Below are 19,393 nucleotides of genomic sequence, written 5' to 3'. Positions count from 1 at the left end.
CTGCTGCATCTCACATCCCACTGCTACAGCCTGCACGTCTTTGCCTCCCTCATCCTTCTGCAAACCCTCTCTAAACCCCAAACAAGGCATTTCCCCCTTCCCCCAGGCCAAATGCTGTTGTATTTTAGGAAAGCAGGGGGAAACCCAGGCTGAGCGGGGCAGCGGTGTCAAATCCAGCAGGGAAAGGTGACGAGCAGCACGGCACCCTGGTGACACAGAGCACCAGGGCCACACCAGGCAGTGATTCACCGGCTGTGGCGATGCTCCATGTGCAGCACAGCAAGGCCCCCTCCCCAAACTCACATTCCACTCAGGCAATACAGCTATTTAAGCTTCAAAGGCTACTCCAAACAGATAAAGGGGAAGAAAAATGCAGATATTGTCTGCCTGAGGGAAGCAAACTGTAAACAGCTTTGCTACGCTGGATGCCAACACCGAGGATCCCCGTGCTGGAGCACAGCACAGGCCCTGGGTGCACACGGCTGTGCCGAGGCAAAATCAGCCCAATCCCAAGTTTTTTGCAGGCTGGAAGCTGGCAGCAGGAGGAAGATAAACCAGGAGGGTTGCAGGGGTGGATATTTACACTTCTGCTGCCTGACCTTCCTGCCTGCCTATTTATTCCTCCTGTCCCTCAGGATGTGACTGTAACCTCGCTGAGCTCTGCCCAGGTACAAACGTGTTTTTTATGTGGTGTCTGGGGGAAAAAAATACAATCATTCTAATTAACTTTACCCACTCCTGGATGCTTGATCCTGCTGTGGGAACAGCCTCCTCAAACCTGCCTCTCCTGCCTGCCCAGCTCACTGTGCTCACCTGCAGCAGAGCTTGGGATGAGCCAAGAACCACTGCAGGATGGGGTGCTGTTAAAACTGACCCACGAGGAGGTGCAGTGAATTAATACCTTGTTACATCATCCATCAATGCCCTGGGTGGAAGGCTCTTCCAGCCATGAGGGTCCTCCATTAGCCCCTTCTGGGTTTTTTTCTCAGCTACATCTCGGCATCAGTTAGCAAGTTGAAAATTCAAGTCTCAAATCCAGCAAGCACTAACGCAGAGCAAGCTGGTGCATCCCACTTTCTGACTATCCTGCTCTTTCTGCTAATTAGACCTACACAAGAATCATGCTGGTAAGCCAAAAAAACAAGCTCCCAAGATAATTTTTGAACAGACACCTTTGCTGCTCAAAGGAATTACAGGTTTCCTTTAATTTCCCTTTAGAGGCAAATTTGGTCATTGCTCTATGGATCTGCATGGCATCATGGGCAAGGAGATGAATTCCTTAACCAAAGGCCACGCATGCGTCCAGGCAGGGCGTGGGGTGGAAGCCTCCGTCTGCAAGGCCAGAAACAAACTGCCCTTGTATAAGCTGGGATAAGAGGATAAACCCAACCCAAAAAATTCAGCAGTGACCTGCCCCGCTTGACCCCGCCGCTGATCTAAACGCTCGGTCAACCCAGCAGCAGGATTATCTCCATCACTTTAATTTTCTGCGATTGCAGGGAAAATCCAGCCGGGCAGCGAGCATGCAGCATGGCACAGCCCTGCTGGGAACACCATGGCTGGAAAGCAGCACATTCCCCGCCGCTGTTTCCACCCTGGAAAAGCCCAAACCCCAAAATAAAATTAAACCATCATTGTTAAGTGACATCTGATGATCTGGCACTAGGAAAAAAAAAAAGGGTGACCGAGGAGGTGATGCTTGCCACCCAAACTCAAGAAGCGTCTGCAGGACAGCTGGCCCTCATCCCCCTTCCCAAATAACAGGTACCCCTAGGAAATGCAGAATCCCGGGAGCGCAGTACCTGGTTGCCCATCCTGATGGGGGGCCGGGGACCTCCGGCGTAGCGCGGCGACATGAACGGCTGCGGGGACACAAAAGGGGGTCAGGGCTGAGCCCTGGGGAGGCAGCACACTCCCCACGCACGCTGGTTAGCCTGCACACAATGCTTTTGGTTTTTTTTTTGTTTGTTTTTTTGTTTGTTTTTTTTTCTGGAGTCATCCTTTTTAAAAAAGTTACGTTTCAAAAGGGAAAAAAAAAAAAGAGAAAGGTGTCTGGAGTCCGTTTTTTAGACATTTTCTCTGTAGGTTTATTGTTTGAGAGCGTGTTTGACATTGGCAATACTAGGTGAGGCTGTTAAAGTTAGTGCATGGGAAACCCTGAGTGTTAGATAATGTTCAAGTTTAAATATATAGAGATATATTAAAAAAAAGTGGCAAATAAGCACATACAGACACGCACACACAAAAAAACCCCAGTGCTAAGTACTGGAAAAAAAAAAAAAAAGAAGAAAGGCTTAACGTTACTTCTTTTTACAACTGCTGCTACTAACAGAAGCTTAAAAATCCACATCAAGTTAAATTTCTCAGGCTACCTTGGGAAGGTAAAACAGTCTGATACCCACGATTGACTTCTCAGTCCATTGATAAATGCATATCCAAAAAACACCAAAAAAAAAAAAAAAAAAAAAAAGAAAAAAAGAGAGAAAGAAAAAAAAAAAAAAAAAGGAAAAAAAAAAAAAGGAAAAAACCAACATTTTGCTTCGGAGCTGGGGCGCCCGGGGGGATGCTCCCCGGGGAGCGGGTACCTGCTGCCCAGCATGCTTACAGAGGGGGAAAAAAGAAGTAAATCGAGCGCACGTCCCGGTTCACAGCCCTACCCATCACTAGTGTCTTTACCTGACTGTGGGGTCCCATCATGCTGTTAGGATTGTGGGGTGGAGGCTGTGCGTGTGGCGAGGGCTGTGACCCAGGCGGTCCCTGTGAGGTCAGACAGTAGAAGGAGGTTATAGATTAGCACATGAAAGCGCAGAAAGAGCTAAAAAAAGGATTCACGGGTGGACCTGTTCAGTCAGGGAGTCAGTTCTCCCGGTTTGAAATAAATTTTTTTTCTTTTTTCTTTTTCTTTTTTTTTTTTTAATTGAGTTTCCATTCATTTGCAGCTGAACAATGAGTTAATGATATATACAAAAAAAAAATATTCAAAATCAGAACATCTGTCAAAATACAGTGGCCACATTGAGAGTAAACGGTCCAGTGGTTCAACCAAGTCTGCAATGATAAACACACAGGGAAACACTTTTCAGGGGCGTGCAACGAGGGGGAAAAAATATGCAGGAGAGGACCAGAGAGGTTGGGGGGGGAATAGAAAAACTACCCCCAAACCAAAAAAAAAAAAAGAAAGAAAAAGGAAAAAAAAAATCTTTAAAAAATTAAAAAAAAAAAAAAATTGTTTTCCTCTCTCATCCCAAAGGTTGGAAACACCTCCGGGTCTGTGTTTTGAGCGTGGTTCACCGGAGCGAGCGCGGAGGACGAGGAGCCCGTCCCAGCTCACGCCTGGGCAGCGTTCGGCCGGCACAACCGGGGCTGCGCCGCCACGCTGAAGGGATGCAACATCCTTCCTCGAGGTGGATTCCCTAAGGATGCCAGTAAAATGGCTTGCGAGCAAAGAAAGGATGTCTAGGGGAAAAAAGGAGAGATTAGTTGGTGCAGGTTTAAGACTGCAATGCAGCAGTCGCTGACATTTTGGGCTTGAACGCCCACTTTAAATTTTTTTTTTTTTTTTAAATTTCCCTTAAAAGCACAAAATGAAAATTTTCTTGGAAAAACCGCGAGCTCGGTGCAAGAAACATACCGGTGCGTGTTAACGTGAGGAAAAGGGGGGAAAAAAAAAAAAGGAAAAAGAAAAAAAAAAAGTATTTTTTGAGTCAAAGGAGGTGTAATTGGTAGAGAAAGCACAGGAGCTCTGTCAGTAGGTGATGGGAAGCGACGGCAGGCTCCAGGACCGGCGCCGGAGCAGATGTTCTCTACCTGCCTCGTTACTAATTTCAACAAGTGTTCGCCTTCTAGCTGCTGCCAGCAATGGCATGGTTTGTTACCATGAGCAATTTTCTTAATTAACAGACATTAATTAGCCATTTAGCAATTTTGCAAGCATTTGTTTAGCAGCTTTCCTAAACATGAATACCACTGTGATAATGGTACTGATTAGAGGGTCCCCTAATTAACAGTACAGGGAAGGAAAATTGAAATCACATAAATTAAAAAGGGAGGGGAAGTTAATGAAGGCAGGACATATTTGCACCTGCAAATCTTTTGTACAGCGGAAACTTGAGTGCAATGTAAATAAAGTAAGAGGGTGGGTTTTTTCTTCTTCTTTTTTTTTTTTTTTTTTAATTTCTTTTTTTATTTGAATGGTTCAGTGGCGAGATGGAGCCAAGCAGATTGAAACCAACAGCCTCCTGCCAGCTTCTCTGCTCCAGCCGCTGAAATCCCACCACTTACACCACCATTTCTCTTCCAGGTGCCAAAAGGAACCAGCCCCTGCCCTTAGCTCCTGGCCAGCCTCACCTGGATGAGGTCACAGCACCTCAAGACAACCCTCCCCACTGCCTTCTCCATCCGTGTCCCACCAGAGAGGAGAAGACAAACCTCTGAGGTCCAACTGCAGCATCAACCTCCTTTAGCAGAAGTCCTCTCCAGGCATGGAAGTTGACTTATTTTTGCTTCTGAGCTGCTAACTCTGTCTGTGAATGCAAAGTGCAGCAGGGGCAGCAGACACCTCCCACCATCCCCCAGTAAGGTCTGGCCACCCCCAAAGCCCTTCCTACACATCTCAGCTGCAGCATTTGGGGCAGGGAAGATCAGAAGAGGTGAACGAGTGATGAAAACAAGTGGAAGGTAAAACCCAGGGCTGGCAGAGGCCAGACCTCAAGCCCCATCAATGCAAGAGCCAGTGTGCTCCACGATGCCTGCCTTGTGCTGCAGGAGGGGGTCATTGCTGTCCAGGTAATGATGTCCTTCCTCTCCAGGTGAGGGCGTGGGGTCAATAGGTACCACACACATGGGGGACACGGCCACCTGAAAGCACCCTGGCTGGGCCTGAGGGCGATGCTTGGGGTCTGCATTCGAACTGGAGAGCAAACACTGTTTGACTGGTGGAGAAAAAGCATCTAAGGGACACGGCAGCATTTCCACCAGAGAAAAATCCCCTGTGGCAGCTGGACCCAGAGAGCATTGTTGTTTGTGCTGCTGAGTGCATCCTCTGGAGCGAGCTCCTGCCCTGACACCAAAGCCGCTCCCGGGATGCTCCAGGCTCGGCGCCGCAGCCTCCCTGCCCATTATCCCATGTGGTGCCATTCCCAGAGGACACTTCTGGATAAGGTGACGCCCAGCTTGTACGAACGTTTTGGCAGGCAGGGAGGAGCTGAAAGCAGCTTTTATATTTCTCCTCCTTCTCTTGCTTTTCCTGTGCAGCAGCATCCAAAATGTTCGCTCCAAGCTGCGACTGCCGCGGCCCCCTCGGAAGGGCTGCCCTGCTCTGTGAAAAAGGCAGTCCCTCTGGATACTGTTATCTCCATAAATACTTGCAGATGTTTCAGGGCTGGGACCCGCGTTGGGCCGGGAACGCCTGCTGGAGGGGTTGGCTTTTTGCACGGGATTTTGCCTCGCTGCAGAGGGAGCGGCAGATGATCCCGATGGATCACGGCAGTTGAGACAAGTGTTTTGCAGAGACGACATGTGGGCTCCAACCAACAGAACATCCCTTTTTTCTTAAAAAAAACGCGTGTTTAGCAGTTATTAACTACTCCTGTTAAAGGAGGAGGCTGAACACATGCTGTCCTGCTTTCTCCACATCCCTCCATCCAGCCCTGGAGTCGCATCCCTGCGGCACAGCTCCTTCTGGCATGCCATGCTGGGTGAACAGGACCTGCTCTGCAGTTGCTTCACCCTCATCTCCAGACCTGCACTCTCCCCAGCCACAGAAACCCCATCATCTGTCTCAAGTCCTTCCTTTTTCCCTCAAAACTGGACATTCTTTGTGTGGGGTTATTCTTCATCTTCCTGTAGCTGCCTCAAAAAAACCCCAAAAAAGAACCCCAACAGCTAAAATGGTGTTAGAATAAACTGTTTCCAACAACTGTCAGTGCCCCAACCTCCACTCTGCTTCATTTCTCCCCTCTACACTCCAGGGACTTTAAAAGCCCAACCCGGCCTGCCGGACAGCCGAAGTTTGCTGCCACAGCTGCTTCCTACAGGGAGTTTCCAGGAGATCAGGTTATTTCCACTCTGTCTTTCATGAGCTCGACTCCTCAAACTTCTTGTAAAATATTAAAGATGGAAAATGGCACGGGCGATCATAGCTCCGTGTGTGTCAATTTATGTTTCCAGCGTAATTCACCACAAATGGATCATGTTTTATGGGCTACATACTTTCAGCTAATGGGGGAGTTTTGCTATTTAAAAACATTTTCAAGCACCTCTGGGGGTGGCAGAACAAGGCAGGATGGTATGAGAAGGCAAAGCATCACTGCCACGAGACACCAATGGTTTCGAGTTAGCAATAGGGAGGCATCTTGTGTTTAAAATACCTGCCCCTGCCTGCCAGTTTTGACGTTAGAAAATACTAAAATAAATTAGATGGATATTAATTAAAGCCATGCCTGGGTTTATTGGAGAGGAGATTTATTTCTACTGAAGGAGAGAGATGTTTTGCAAGTTGACAAGGAAAAAAAGAGCTATCTCTGAAGGAGCCTTTAGGAGAGATGCTCCAGTTGCCTTCAAAGAGAAAGACCCCGGTTGACTTCCAGCATGTGCTGCTGGGTGAGGACCTTCCCGAGACGGGGCAAAGTGAGGCCAGGAGAGGTTAGACAAGGCAAGGCAAAGCAAGGCAAGGCAAAGCAAGGCAAGGTTAGGCAAGGCAAGGCAAGGCAGCAAGGCAAGGCGGGCCAAATTCCCCCCGCAGACAGCGAAAGGCAGTCGTGGGCAGGAGCTCTGCCTCGCCTGCAGCTGGGGCTCCCAACTGCAGAAGCCTGGTTTTAAGGAATATGTTTAACACAAGCTCTTCAGGAAACAAACCCGTGTCAGCCAGAGCCAAGAACAGTCACCTCCATCTGGCTGGAGCACCCGAGAGAAAGTTGACTGCAAATCCCACCATATGCTCCAGACGCTCGGTACAAAAGCCTCGGGCATCCTACTAAACTTCCAGAAAAAAACTTTCTCTGATGCTTGTTTTTCCTTTTCTCCAGCTTGTAGGCTACCTTCCTTCAAACCCTGCCTGGTCCAGGCTGGTACCAAGCTCTACCCCAGGATTTTGGGAAGAGCAGCCTGGTTTTATGGCTCTCGTGCTGCCTCACTGGAACTGGCTGGCCAGAGCCGGTGGCACTCGGCGAGCAGTGGGAAATCCCTCTGGAGAGATCAGGACAGCAGGGGGAAAATGGTGGCATCCCAGGAGAGAGCAGGACAACATGGACCCCCTCCTATTGTCCCTGGCTTCACCATGCTCACCCCACGGGCGACCTCACCCAAAGGGGGACGTCTCCAGGACGTGGGGAGGAGAGCTGGGGAGGGCAGGGGATGTGGGGGGGGAGACCCCTGGGCTCTGGAGCCCCCGTCCTCCCCAGCTCTCGAGGTCTGTCTGCATTAGGGGGCAGTGTGGGAACACGGAGCAGCCGGCGCTTTGTTTTGGTGCATCTCGGCGCCGAGCCGCTGATGCATAGCTAACGCAGCGCCGACATTGATTTATGGTCAACTTTCCATTTCATCAGCGCGGGGTACGGGGCGGCGCGGGGACTCTGCCTGGGGACAGCAGGCATGCCTGGGGGGGCTGCTGACTCGGCTTCCCCTCCGTTGTTTAGTGGTGTAAAGGTGTGGTATTAATCGCTTTCAATTTTTTGTTTTCCTTCCCGTATTTCCCCGGCATCCCCCCATCCCTCTTGCGAGGGATCTGCACCCCGGCATCAATCCAGCTTTCAAAACAAAAGCAGGAACGCCTCTGTTGACCTTTAGGAAGATGAGCAGAGGGTTTGTTTGCTCATCTACACGGGACAAAGAGAGAGATTTAAATAAAAGCATCTACCCATGCTGGCCATCAACCCAGCCAACCTTTTGTCCAGATGCTGTGCCACTGGCTGGCACCATGAAATGCCCCAGCAAGAGTGCCATGGGCCTCTCCTCTCCCATCATTTTGGGAGATTCTGCAGGCTGCACTCCCCTTGGCCCCTGACCTGAAGGGCACTGCTTGAGCCCTGGCACTGGGAAGGGAATGTCACTGCAAGGCAGCGGCTGAGGATGGGCGTCGCAGCCTGGAGACCTCCTTGCTTCTTTCTCCCTTTCCCGGAGCATTCCTTCTCCTCCAAGCTCACTCACATGAGTTTGGGCTATAGAGTCCCAGGAATTGTCCATATCAATTTTTTCCCTTTGCCTGTGGCGGACATCCTCACATGCAGGGCTGGGGGGTTCATGCATTGCAAAGTTTCTGCCACCTGGGCTTCGCTGGTGACTCATTCCTCAGCTCCCTGTGTGACTCCCCACCACGCCTGGACATGATCAGGCTCTCTGAATCCTCTCAAAAACTATCTGCCCATGCCTGCTACCCTTGGGGATATCCCTTGCAGGTCCCTGGTGCAGAAGAGCAAGATGCTGAAAACCCCTGAGCCCTCTCCTGGCATGAGGATGGCACTGGCTGAGGTGGCACCACCTCACTCACTCCCAGGGCTGGCATACCAAGGGTTGGGGAGAAGTCCTTTCTATCTTCTGTGACCTTTTTGTTTTTGCCCTCTGAATTTAGGCACTTTCATCTCCTACAGATAGGAAATTACCCCCGAGCTGTGACTGGCTCGACACTGAGCCTCCAGCCCATCTCTGCAAGAGCTGCTCTCCAGCATCTCCTGAAGCTGGAATGAGCTCCAGCACCCGCAATAAATCAGACAGGCTTTCATGGAGGCGATGTTCAGACTGTGTTAAAAGGTGGGATTTCTCTTCTGCTTTCCATCCCGAGGGCTGGGAGGAGAAACCAGATGTTGGAGGGCTTTCAGGAAAGGCAGGCTCTTGAGATGTCACATGTGAGCCATATGCACCAGCCCCCATCCTCTCTTCCCTCTGGCAGTGCTGGGGAAGGGCAGCATAACCTGTCCTGGTGTTATTACATTGTCTGGGGTTTCAGGATCCACTCCTGATTCTGAGCCACCCCCTACCCAAGTGGCTCCTGGGCCAGCTGCGCGGGAGGCAGGGAGCTAAGATGGGTTGCTTGCTCCTGAATCAGACCCTCAGTGCAAAAGTGCTACAGGAGGGCAGAAAGGAAAGAAGGGGGGACAGCTTGGAGGCTGTCAATGGGAAGAGTCGAGACGGCAGCATGAACAGTAAAAAGTCTGGAGAGATGCGACTCCTCTTCCTCACCTTTCCCACTCTGGGAAAGCCAACCCATACACTTGATGCCTTGCCCTAAATTCATGCCAGTTTTGCAGCTCGGCGTGAAGCAGAAGCCCCAAAGGACAGTCAGCTTCACCACGGGGCGAGATCAGGACGTTTTGGAGACACATTTGTTGGAAGCAGCAGCTTGGCACTGGGATTGCTGGCAGCAGCTCTGACCTGCGAGATTGCATCTCCGCCGTTGGCTTCACCCCCGGCCGCCGAGCGCTGCTACAAGATTCGCCTGTTTTAGGGCTCCCGATCAATATCGGATATTCTTACTTTGTCAGAAGCATGTTCAGGAAATGGGATCTCTCTTCTCTCTCAAAAAAAAATACAGGACCCTCCTTCCCCCTTCCCACACAAACGCAATCGCCGATATCGGGCTCAGATATCGCCACAATAAATCACGAGCTCCTTATCGAGCTCGCCTGTCTACTGCCCGAGAAGTTCTCCCATATACAAATCACAAGCCCAGATTAAAAAAAGCCCAGCTTGCCAAAACAAATATTCCTTTCAACTCTTATCCCATTTTTTACACGAACAAGTGTTTCATCCTCAAGCAGGAGGATTTTAAAGCACCGAAAGCTTATGTTGCTGCAAACCAGCGCAGCTCACCCCGGGCAAAAAGATTCCTGAGGAAAAACCCTCAAGGTTCAAGGTTTGGAAACTCCTTTTCTTTGTGCTTGTTGATATCCTGTCTGTCAGCATCACTCCAAACACGTTACCCCCTTCTCTGTCACAGCTTGTTGTGGGATAAGGGAGGAGAGAGGGGACTTTGGGGACTTTGCTGGGTATTTGCTTACAAGGTGCCTCCACGGCATTCGGGGATTTGGCTGGAGCCCACTCCCGCCTGCAGCCGCAGCCAGGGTTTGTTAATGCAGTCAGTGATTGCATTTGGAAAAAATCAAGTGGTTAACCAGAGGAGGGGGAAAAAGTTTCAGGAATCAAAATCCAGAATGTTTTCAATTACACACGTCTGTTAGGACTGGAGAACAAATACAATCCCAACCCAAACACAAACCAAGCAGCTTTGGAAAAAAAACATTGGTTGTAAATACACAGTAACCTCTTCGAGCAAGAAAGGAATTTGCTTTAAGGCCACAAAAGATAGAAAGCAAACGTGGAAGGACAGCAGAACACAAGTTATTCCTAGACAGGTCAGCTGTGCAGGCATGCTGCTTCCCTAGCATCCTCTTGGGGGAAAAAAAACCAACAAAACACAGGCACGACAGCGCTGACACCCAGAGCGAAAGCAAACACGTGCGGTGAGGAGGGGAGGGAGCACCAGGAGGAGCCTACCTGGAAGAAGCCGGGCGGGATGGGGCCCCCGGGCATCCCGTCATTCGGGGGAATGTTTCCAAGCACGGGACTCGGGGCTGCAGCTGCGCTCTGTGGGGAACAAAACCAGGGCAAACATGGTCAGAGTTATGACAAAAGCACGTTAGAAATGCCACCTCTCCTGCCACATCCCACTGAGTCAATCTGCCTTGTATCCCCGGAGCCCTGGGCATCTTCCCCCGTGCAGGAAGCGGCGGAGGATGCTCACAGCTGGAGGGACACCGGCCTCTGTGACTCACCCACTGAGGAGATGGCCACACGGAACCTGGAGATGATTCTGAGGTTTGTTTATTCATTTACCCAGGCACTGAGTCTTGTTAATCCACCAAGGAGCCTCATCCAACGTGTAATTTTAGGTAGAAGATGTTTGAAAGCTTTAAAATGCTTCTCTTCCCACCTCCCCACCATGCTCGCTGGTTTAGCCCTGTCCTTTGAGCATTATGCTTCCCTGACCTCACCAGCATGCCAAGGCTTTATTATTAATTTCCAAATTCATTGCATCCAACCTGTGGAGTCACAGTCCCCCTCATGCCTTCCTAGAATGAGCCACCAGCACAGCTCCAGCCTCAAAAAGGAGGGATGGGGACAGACATGGGGTACCTGGACACCCCACTCACTCTGTCAGCATCCCTATTTGCATTTATTCACTTCTGGGAAAGCACCAGCGTGATGGGAAGCTCCTACTCTGAAAGCAAATATAAGAAAAAGGTCTTTCTCTAAAAGCCACTGCTGGTGACACATCCGTGTGAGATTAGGAGCAGTACCTGTGCCATCCAAGTGCACCCCAGTCTGCCCAACACCAAGTGACCCCATTCCAGTTACAGGGCAGTTACGAAGGCACCTCAGTGGTGTTCATTGGATTTGGATCGCTGAACTACTCCCTCCACCAGTTTTTATGATGGACGTACCCACCTAAAACCATAGTGGAAAAATTTTCCACCGAGGAAATCCCATGAACAGATGGGGTGCATGTGAGCCTGCTCAGGCTTGGTTTCACCCAACAAACTCCACGTCCCAACAGCAGCCGAGCCAGCCCCGGCTCCCGACCGCATCCGATGCAGCAACAACCACAAGATGTGAGCAGAGGGGGAAGCCAGGCTGTCAGGGCAGCCTGGAAAATTAAGGATTATTACTAAGGACTAAGGATTGCCAAGATAGGATCCCCGTGTTTGGTCGGCAATCCTGCTACTCCTGACCAGAAAGCCTTGCAGAGGCAGGGGAGCACCAGACTAATCATTGCCTTGTGCCCCTCACCATGCTCTCCAGCAGGAGCTGGCGTGCAGGATGTGGGATGAAGGCCAGGACCACGCTGGATGAGTGGCTGGTTTTCCCACCCACCCCAGCATCTCAGAGCTGCAAGTGTCACAGACAACAGCGGAGGCTGATTCCCCAGAAAGAGCCTCCCTTCATGAAATAACCAATTCCCCCCTGAGGCTACAGGGTCCTGCACCCCCAGGCACACCCCACGCCATGCTCCCTCCCCTGCCCCTGAACAAGGCATCCTGAACAGCCTTCCCCCCATCAGCAGCAAAGGCCAGATCTGAGTGTTTTTACAGTTAATAAAAAAAAAAAAAGTCCTGGCAGGAAAAATAAGCCTGCCCATTCCAGGCTCTTTTTATACATCAGACGGCAGCAAAAATAGATGGGAGAGGGAGTGAACCCACTTCTCCCCCTCCCTCCATCCCCCCAAGTGGGTCAGCTATAAAAGTAAAACCAAATCTTAATCCAAGGCCATGAACATATTGCAGTTTCTCTGCAAAGCAGATGACGGTTCTTAATGCAAAAATATATAAGACTGAGCCCCAAACTGCAGCGAGCCCATTTGGAATTTCCTTTATTAAACCCTCTATCACGCAAAACGCTTCTCTCCCAAGGCGGCAAGCGCTGCAATAAAGCTGCCAAGGTGATATTTTATGGTTTCAAGAGATTTCCAGCACACTATAATCCTTTGCTTGGGGAATCTCCCAAAGCGAAATGGATCCCAAAGTGGTGGGAAGTGAGGAGGAACATGGATTTGGGGATCCGGGGGGAAAGGATGCTGCTCTTCTCCTCCCCTCTGCAAGAGGGAGCAGAGGGAGAAGGGCAGAGCAGCCAAAGAAAATCTTGAAGCAAATACCCATTTTTCCACAAAACCACAGAGTATTTTTCCGTGTTAAACACCCTGAAACCTCACCTATGCCTTCGCAGCGTAAACGGGGATTTAAAGTTCCTCACACATGTGGCGCTTGGCAGAACTTGGTAATTAAAAACCCGCAAGTACCCTGAGCATATTGTAGGATGAGAGCCAAATTGGTCAGCCCTTGATGAATGATTTACAAGGCTGCGAAGTGACATTTTATTTCCCTTTTTATTCCCCTCCCCATCACCGCTGCTAAGGTAAACACTGAGGCACCTTTAGCCCTGGTGAAGCGCTGGGAGCGCAGCTGTGGCTGAAGCAGCTCTGTAAAACACTTGGGCGTGCCAGAAATGAAAGAAAAAAGGCAAAAGAAGACGGCAGGAACAACTTTTCCAAACCTTAAGGGTGAGCACCCAAACCCTAAGGGTCAGCACACAAACCCAAGGGCTTTCCAGCACCCATTTCCAGGACTTTTTTTGGCCATTCAGCTCCTCCCACATGGTTTATTTTCAACATTTTGTCCCAGAAACTCTTTTTAGGGACTTCTGGTTGCAGTTTGCTTTCCAAAGCTCTTTCCTCAGGTGAACATCTAAAACCCATCGAACCCCCCCGGTGAAGGTACAGACAATGTGCAGTTGCCAGGGAAGCTGGCAGGAAAATGGGCATGGAACTGCTGTGCCACCACATCCAAGCTGGAGCTGAACCAGAAGCACATCAGCCACACAAAGGTCTCCATTGGCATGTGACACCCCGAATTTCCTTCCACTGAAACACATGGAAACCACTGTCAGAAATGAGCCAGGACATGTCTGGCAATGCTGGCATGCCAGCTCATTTGCCTTTTCTAGGATGGCAAATATTCCCCATGTTGGAAATCAATATATACGTGTTCCTGGGGCGCACATGCATCGCTATATACACAAACACACATATGTATTTTTAATTCCCTGCCACACACGTTGGTATTTTCCCTCTTTTTTTTTGGTGGAAGCCAGTGGAATGATGACAATCTGGATCACCGTGTTTCGCCTCCAAACCGAAGCTCTCGGTTAACACACCGGCCTGGTACGCCAGCAGATGCCGTCTAAGCCTTTAAATCGCACACTAATTGCACTAATTGAGCTAACAGTCTCTGTTTCGTCTCCCTACCCTGAGTCAACCAGCATCTTCTGGTACTGCTGTAGAGATCCAAGCTGTTGACTGTAGTGTTATTTTGTCAGCCATTAAACGATTCATCAGAGTCATTAATTGATTTATTACCGCTGCCTGCGAGTATAGCTTTGCAAATAAAGAAGGATGGAGGTCAGGAGGCAATGGAAATCGGACAAAACAGCACAGCCAGGAGCTGGGCACTTGAATTATCGATAGGAGCCCACTTGCGCAGGACCACTGGCATCAGCTTATGGAGGGGAAAAAAGGGAAAAAGGGAAAAGATGTGCTGTCTGGCTGTGCCACAAGGCTGGTTGGGGTCTTCAGCTACAATCTATGCAGGATGTCAAAGGGCTATTAAAACCATCTTGTTTCCTTAACTTAATCCTCCAGGAGAAACCAGGTTATTCAGCTGTATTAACTGTGCTGAAGAGCAGCGGGGAAGAAGCACGGGCTGCCCCGCACCGCTCCCCAGCCCCTGGCACATCCCCACCAGCACTTTGGTGGCACCCAAATCTGCTTTCCCAGGCCGGCTGAGCCGGGAACACAACTCACCTCCGCTGTCCCACAGCCCTGGGAGGAGCTGCGGTCCAGCGCTTTTATTTATTTACTTTCTTTACTGCAGGGTTTAGGTCTTTGCTGGGCGTGAGGGCTTGCTGCGAGCAGGGTGCGGCGAGCCGTTTCCTGCCCCCCGCCCTGCCGCACGCTTGGCCCCAGAGCAGCCGGGAGGCACCGCCGAGGCCCCGCCAGGGTTTGGGCCTGAATTTAGAAACCAGAGCAGGTGGGTTGAAATTGCTGTCACTGCCAGAACGTGTTTGCTCCCACCTCCCAGGTACCCGGCTTATAAAAGGCAGCACCCTACAAGAGAGGGCTTGGGAAGCCAAGGAGCTTTCTGGAGGTGTTGTTCACACACGGGGCTGCTGCAAGGGATTCTTCCTCCTCATCCCCCCCCAATTTGTGGACCTTGAAGAGCATCCTGAAGGTGGGCTAAGGCACTGCACCCCTTCCTGCAAGGCTCTCAGTGTCATAATGGTGACAGGGCACCAGCCAAGCCCCAGCTCACCACCCACCCAAACCTGCCATGCTTCACCAACACCAGCAGTGGTTCCTATGAACCACCTATGAAAAACAGGTTCCAACTGGTGGTAGCAACTCTGCCATTAAACGGAAGCTGGTGTCCCCACCACACGCTCCAGGAGAGCAGCTTGCCCCAGCATCCCATCCTGGCTTTCACCAAACACTTATTTTTAACAAAAATAACATCCCAAGAGTGGTGCAAGGCAGAAGGGAGGATGCTCCATTCGTGGGAAGCACCACCAGCACTGGCTGCTCGGCCAGGCACAGCCCCCATCAACCCAGCAGTGAGATGGGGAGAGCAAAAATATCTTCATGGTACAGACCTGAAACCAAACTAAGGATGGCTGGGTGTTTCCTTTTCGAGCTCCAGCTGGTTTTGCCCTCTCTCCTCTCCAGAAGAGTGGACCAGAGGATTTTGGCTGCATCTCACACCTTGCAGCCACTGTGGGAGCAGCACAAGAAAGACTTGAGGGCAGCTGCCTCTGGTAGGAGCACGCGGGGGTGCTCAGGACATGCTGGTGATCTGGTATCTATCTGTCTCCTTTGATTTTATTTTTTTGCCTAGAGCACAGGCTTTGGAGCCTAAAGAAGAAACCAGCGTGCGGGTCAGGACTTAAGCAGGCTGCGTAAACAGGTAATACGGAATTTAATTGGACTCCAGTTAAGCCTTTTCATCTCGTTAAAGCTGCCTTCATCTTATATAGCCAGGTTTTAAATTTAATAATAGAACCCTCCCACACCTCAGGGTAACCCGATTAACGCCAGGGAGGACGACACGCCGACCGCTCCCCCTGGACCCAGCCCTCAGATCCTCTCCCCCGTCAGTCCCCTCCACGGGTCGGTGCCAGGGCCTGTGTTGTATCAACGTGCACCAAAGAAATAGAACACCAGCCTGCTGCAGCTTCTGAGAGTGAGACTGCCAGCCCACGTGCCAGCAGCGGGCACCCACTGTGGCACCCACCTCAAAACCGTGGTGCCTGCAGAGCCTCTCAGATGGGCTCAGCATTTTTTTGGAGCACACTGTGCTCACCAGTTAGGGTATGCCAGAGTCCATCCTGCTTTCTCCACTTGGTGGGATGCTCCAGAAGACAAAACAAACCGGCTTTGGTTTATTTTAGGGTAAGACAAGGTAAAACAATGCTGGGTTGAAGCTTTGTGTATTCCCAAGATATAAAAAAAAACCCCAAAACAGATTAAATGGGCTCATAGCAGTATCACCAAACCGCCAAAAGCCATCGCTGTGCTCCCAGAGGACACCACACTGTGCATACAAGTTCAGATTAATTATACTTCTAGAACAGCACAAGCTTTTTGTGCTTATTTTAAATCCATCACCTGTGAGCTGCCCAGCACACAAAGCTCCAGCACACACCCTGGTCAGGAACAGCCATGCTCGGCAACTTTCCCCTCTCCTTTATGGAGAAAGAAACAACCCCCAGCCCCATATTTTCCTTGAGCCTTAAAAAAAACCCCAAACCATTAAAAAAAAGGCACAACAGTCAAATGGTGTTTCAAGCTAATACAGGTTTTTTTGTCGGTTTTCTTTTTCCCCTCCCTTGTAAAGGATAATCTGAGACAGCAGCTCCGGCCATGAAACAATAGGATTTTAATCTCTTAAGTCGGCGTCCCCCTTATCCCCGGGAAGGAAACCCCTTCAGTCATTTACAAGTTTGTAAATAAGGCTCTTGGTAGCATCTCGCGGACATCTGCTCCGCCAGCCCGCCAGCGTTCCTGCTAACATTTACAAACATCCTTCCACAAACACCCAGCGCGCTCTGCTGAGCTGGCTTTCTCTAAATATATCCCAAGGAAATAACTTGGCAGGGCTGCAAAAATTTCACAGCGACCGAATTAAAGGGGGGTGGAGAGCTGGGGGGGGGGATAAGCTTGGGAGGTGTAGAACAGACTAAATGCAATTAGGCTCCGTTTTGCACACGCGTGTGTACAGGGAGGTTTACAAAGGGAAACTTGTGGGAAGTGAAGCTGGGCCTGCTGGAAGCGCTTCTCCTGACTCAGGATGGGCTTTGCAGAGGAGAGCACTCAGGGCTTCACACCATGGGGTTGGGTGTACAGATTCTCCCCAATCCCGGTATTTAGGGATGCTTTGCCACGGAGTGGCCCCTATCCCTGGCTCGGAGGGAAGGTGAAGCTGATGGTCTCATTGCCAGCATCTTCCCCAGCACAAGATCCACGTCCAGCTACACCTTAAAACCAGTGTATGAGAACCACTGTATGAACCCGCCCCACTGCCAAACAGCTTAAATGGATCCCATGCAATTAGCACCCTGGAAAATGCTGTAAATACACAGGTATTAATTACTATCAATTCTCCTCTAATAATTCCAGCAACAGACAGGCCAGGCTCTTTTCCAGCAATCAATACCATCCATTTCAGGGTCTACCTGCCAAAAAAGTTATATAAAATAATTATATAAAATTTTCATTAGATAATGCAATTGCTTAGGACTATTAATCTACTGCTCATCTATCAGTGTGGGAAGCTCAGCTCTGTGAGGGACACCCAGCAGCTCCTAGCACCAACAACCTGCATTCCCTTCTGCACTCGACACTCAGTGGATCCACCTAAATGAACTCCTGATGTACCCACACAAGACTTTATGGAAAGCTCACAGATTAATTTCAGATTTTAAAAAACATCACAATCCTTAAAACCAAAAGAGAAACGTTCCCAGCAAGCAAAGCTGCTGGGAGAGGTAATTTCCTGGAGTTTGCTACAAAGTTGTGATGGTTTCAAGTTCCACAGTTCTTCACTCCCAGTGATGTCCCTTGCTCCATGCTGCAGTTTCTGATGTTTTACTATGTGGGATTGCACAGCTGGATGCTCAGTGCTGTGTGCACCAGCTCACCCTCCATCCTCCCTCCCCTTAAGCATCACAGCTAAAATCAAGTCCTGCTCCCAGCCTTTGAAAAGGCCAGATTAAGGAAAATACTGCCTACCCTCTCAGGAAACTAGGAATAAAGTGGTGTGATGAGGAGCAAGGGAGGCTGCTGGTGTTGGCAGCTGGACTTCTGCTTCCCAGTGTCTGCTGCTCTCTGCTCCTCTGCCTTCTCCCAGATCAAAACTGCCAAGTGCATGCTGGAAGGGGTTGTAAGAAAAGCTAGATTTAAATTCTTCCAATTCAAGAAGAAAAATAATAATAACTCGTGACTTTAGAAAAATGCCATGCCACTGCACCACGTGCATTTGAAGAAAACTAGTTTTAACTTGTCCAAAGGATTTACTGACAACTAACGAGGATATTGCCAATCCCACTGGCAAAACACCCCAAAGGCATCCAGAGCCCGGCAGCGATTTCCCCATTAAAGATGGGTGCAGATTACAAATGCATTTTTCAATTTTTTTTTCCAAATTTTTGCCACCTTGTGTTTCAGCCAGTCGACCTCATCATTTGCTCTTTGCAATCAAAAATAACACAAAACAAGCTGCGAGTTTGCACGGGGAGTCAGTGATGTCTGGTAACTAACCCTCATCCGAACCCAGGGAAGAGGGTGAGACCCCCTTTCCCGGCCACTGCCTTTGCAGTGCAGCGGGAAACACCGTGACCTCCCCGGAAAAACATCCTTTTCCATTGTCTGGGCAGCTGGATGCTGCGGGATGGAGCACTGACACCCCAGCACAGCATCCAGCACTTCCCACCCCCAATCCAGCCGGAGAAGACCAGGCCCCGGCTTTACCCCACGGGAAAACATCCCAGTTTTCTCCATCCTCTCCCGCCGCAGGGAAAGAGAGGAGAGAATTAATGCAAATACTCCCATTCTTGTCGCGCACTTGAATGCCAAAATATCCCATTTGCTTAAGCCTATTTTACTGCGAGCAGCTGCCCCGGCATTATTCCCCGACACCAAAGGCAAAGGGCAAAAGAAGTTGGTCCGGAGCAGGTGAACACCATCTGCCCGTGCCTGACAAGATGCTCGTGGCCACCATCTTCGTGTGATCGCACAAAGCCAGTCTGAGCGGCTGTGAAAGGTTACGGCGGCGCTTCCCGAGCAGTGCCGTCACCTTTCGCGGGCGCCCGGGCGGGTTTTGTGTACCTACGGAGGCGGCCAAGCATCCAGCCCCGCTCGCAGTGGCCCCTGATGGATTTGCCTGCTGATCTGTGAAGTTTTACCACAGCCAGCTCTTAAAACCAGAAATAATTTAAAAAGGAAAAAAAAATAAAAAAACCCTTTCTCTAACAAAGCAGCGGGTTAAGAAAAAAAAGAAATCAGTGTTTTTTAAAAAGGTGGCTCTGTTGATGTTTGATGGTGCTTTGTAGCACCTCCTCTGCACAGCATCTTCCATGAAAAATGCTGCTGAAGGAGTGGAAATGCCTTAAATTGAGGCAGAGGTGGCAGCTGAACTTAACTAAGGGCTGTGACTTGCTGCACGGGGGGACAAAGTCCGGCACATCCTACAAACCCTGGCGCGGCGGATGGGGAGGAAGGCAGTGGACTTTGCACGGGAGCAGCCGGCACCGCTGCGGCCAGACCTGGGCAGCCCTTCAGAGCCCTGAATTCACTGGC

General features: G+C 50.2%; 1 protein-coding gene across 1 annotated transcript in view; it reads right to left on the bottom strand.

The window, feature by feature from the left end:
• The window catches only part of SSBP3 (single stranded DNA binding protein 3), a 55,062-nt gene that overhangs the window by 7,705 nt on the left and 27,964 nt on the right, over window positions 1-19,393 (bottom strand). The window contains 3 exon segments of the mRNA XM_038144280.1: window positions 1,803-1,862; window positions 2,677-2,757; window positions 10,489-10,578. Coding sequence (XP_038000208.1) covers window positions 1,803-1,862; window positions 2,677-2,757; window positions 10,489-10,578 — 231 coding nt within the window.

This window comes from Motacilla alba, chromosome 8 (assembly GCF_015832195.1).
Source record: "Motacilla alba alba isolate MOTALB_02 chromosome 8, Motacilla_alba_V1.0_pri, whole genome shotgun sequence".
NCBI classification, from domain to species: Eukaryota; Metazoa; Chordata; class Aves; order Passeriformes; family Motacillidae; genus Motacilla; species Motacilla alba.
Note: the sequence above shows the minus strand (reverse complement) of the source record. Positions and strands in the feature narration are given on the sequence as shown.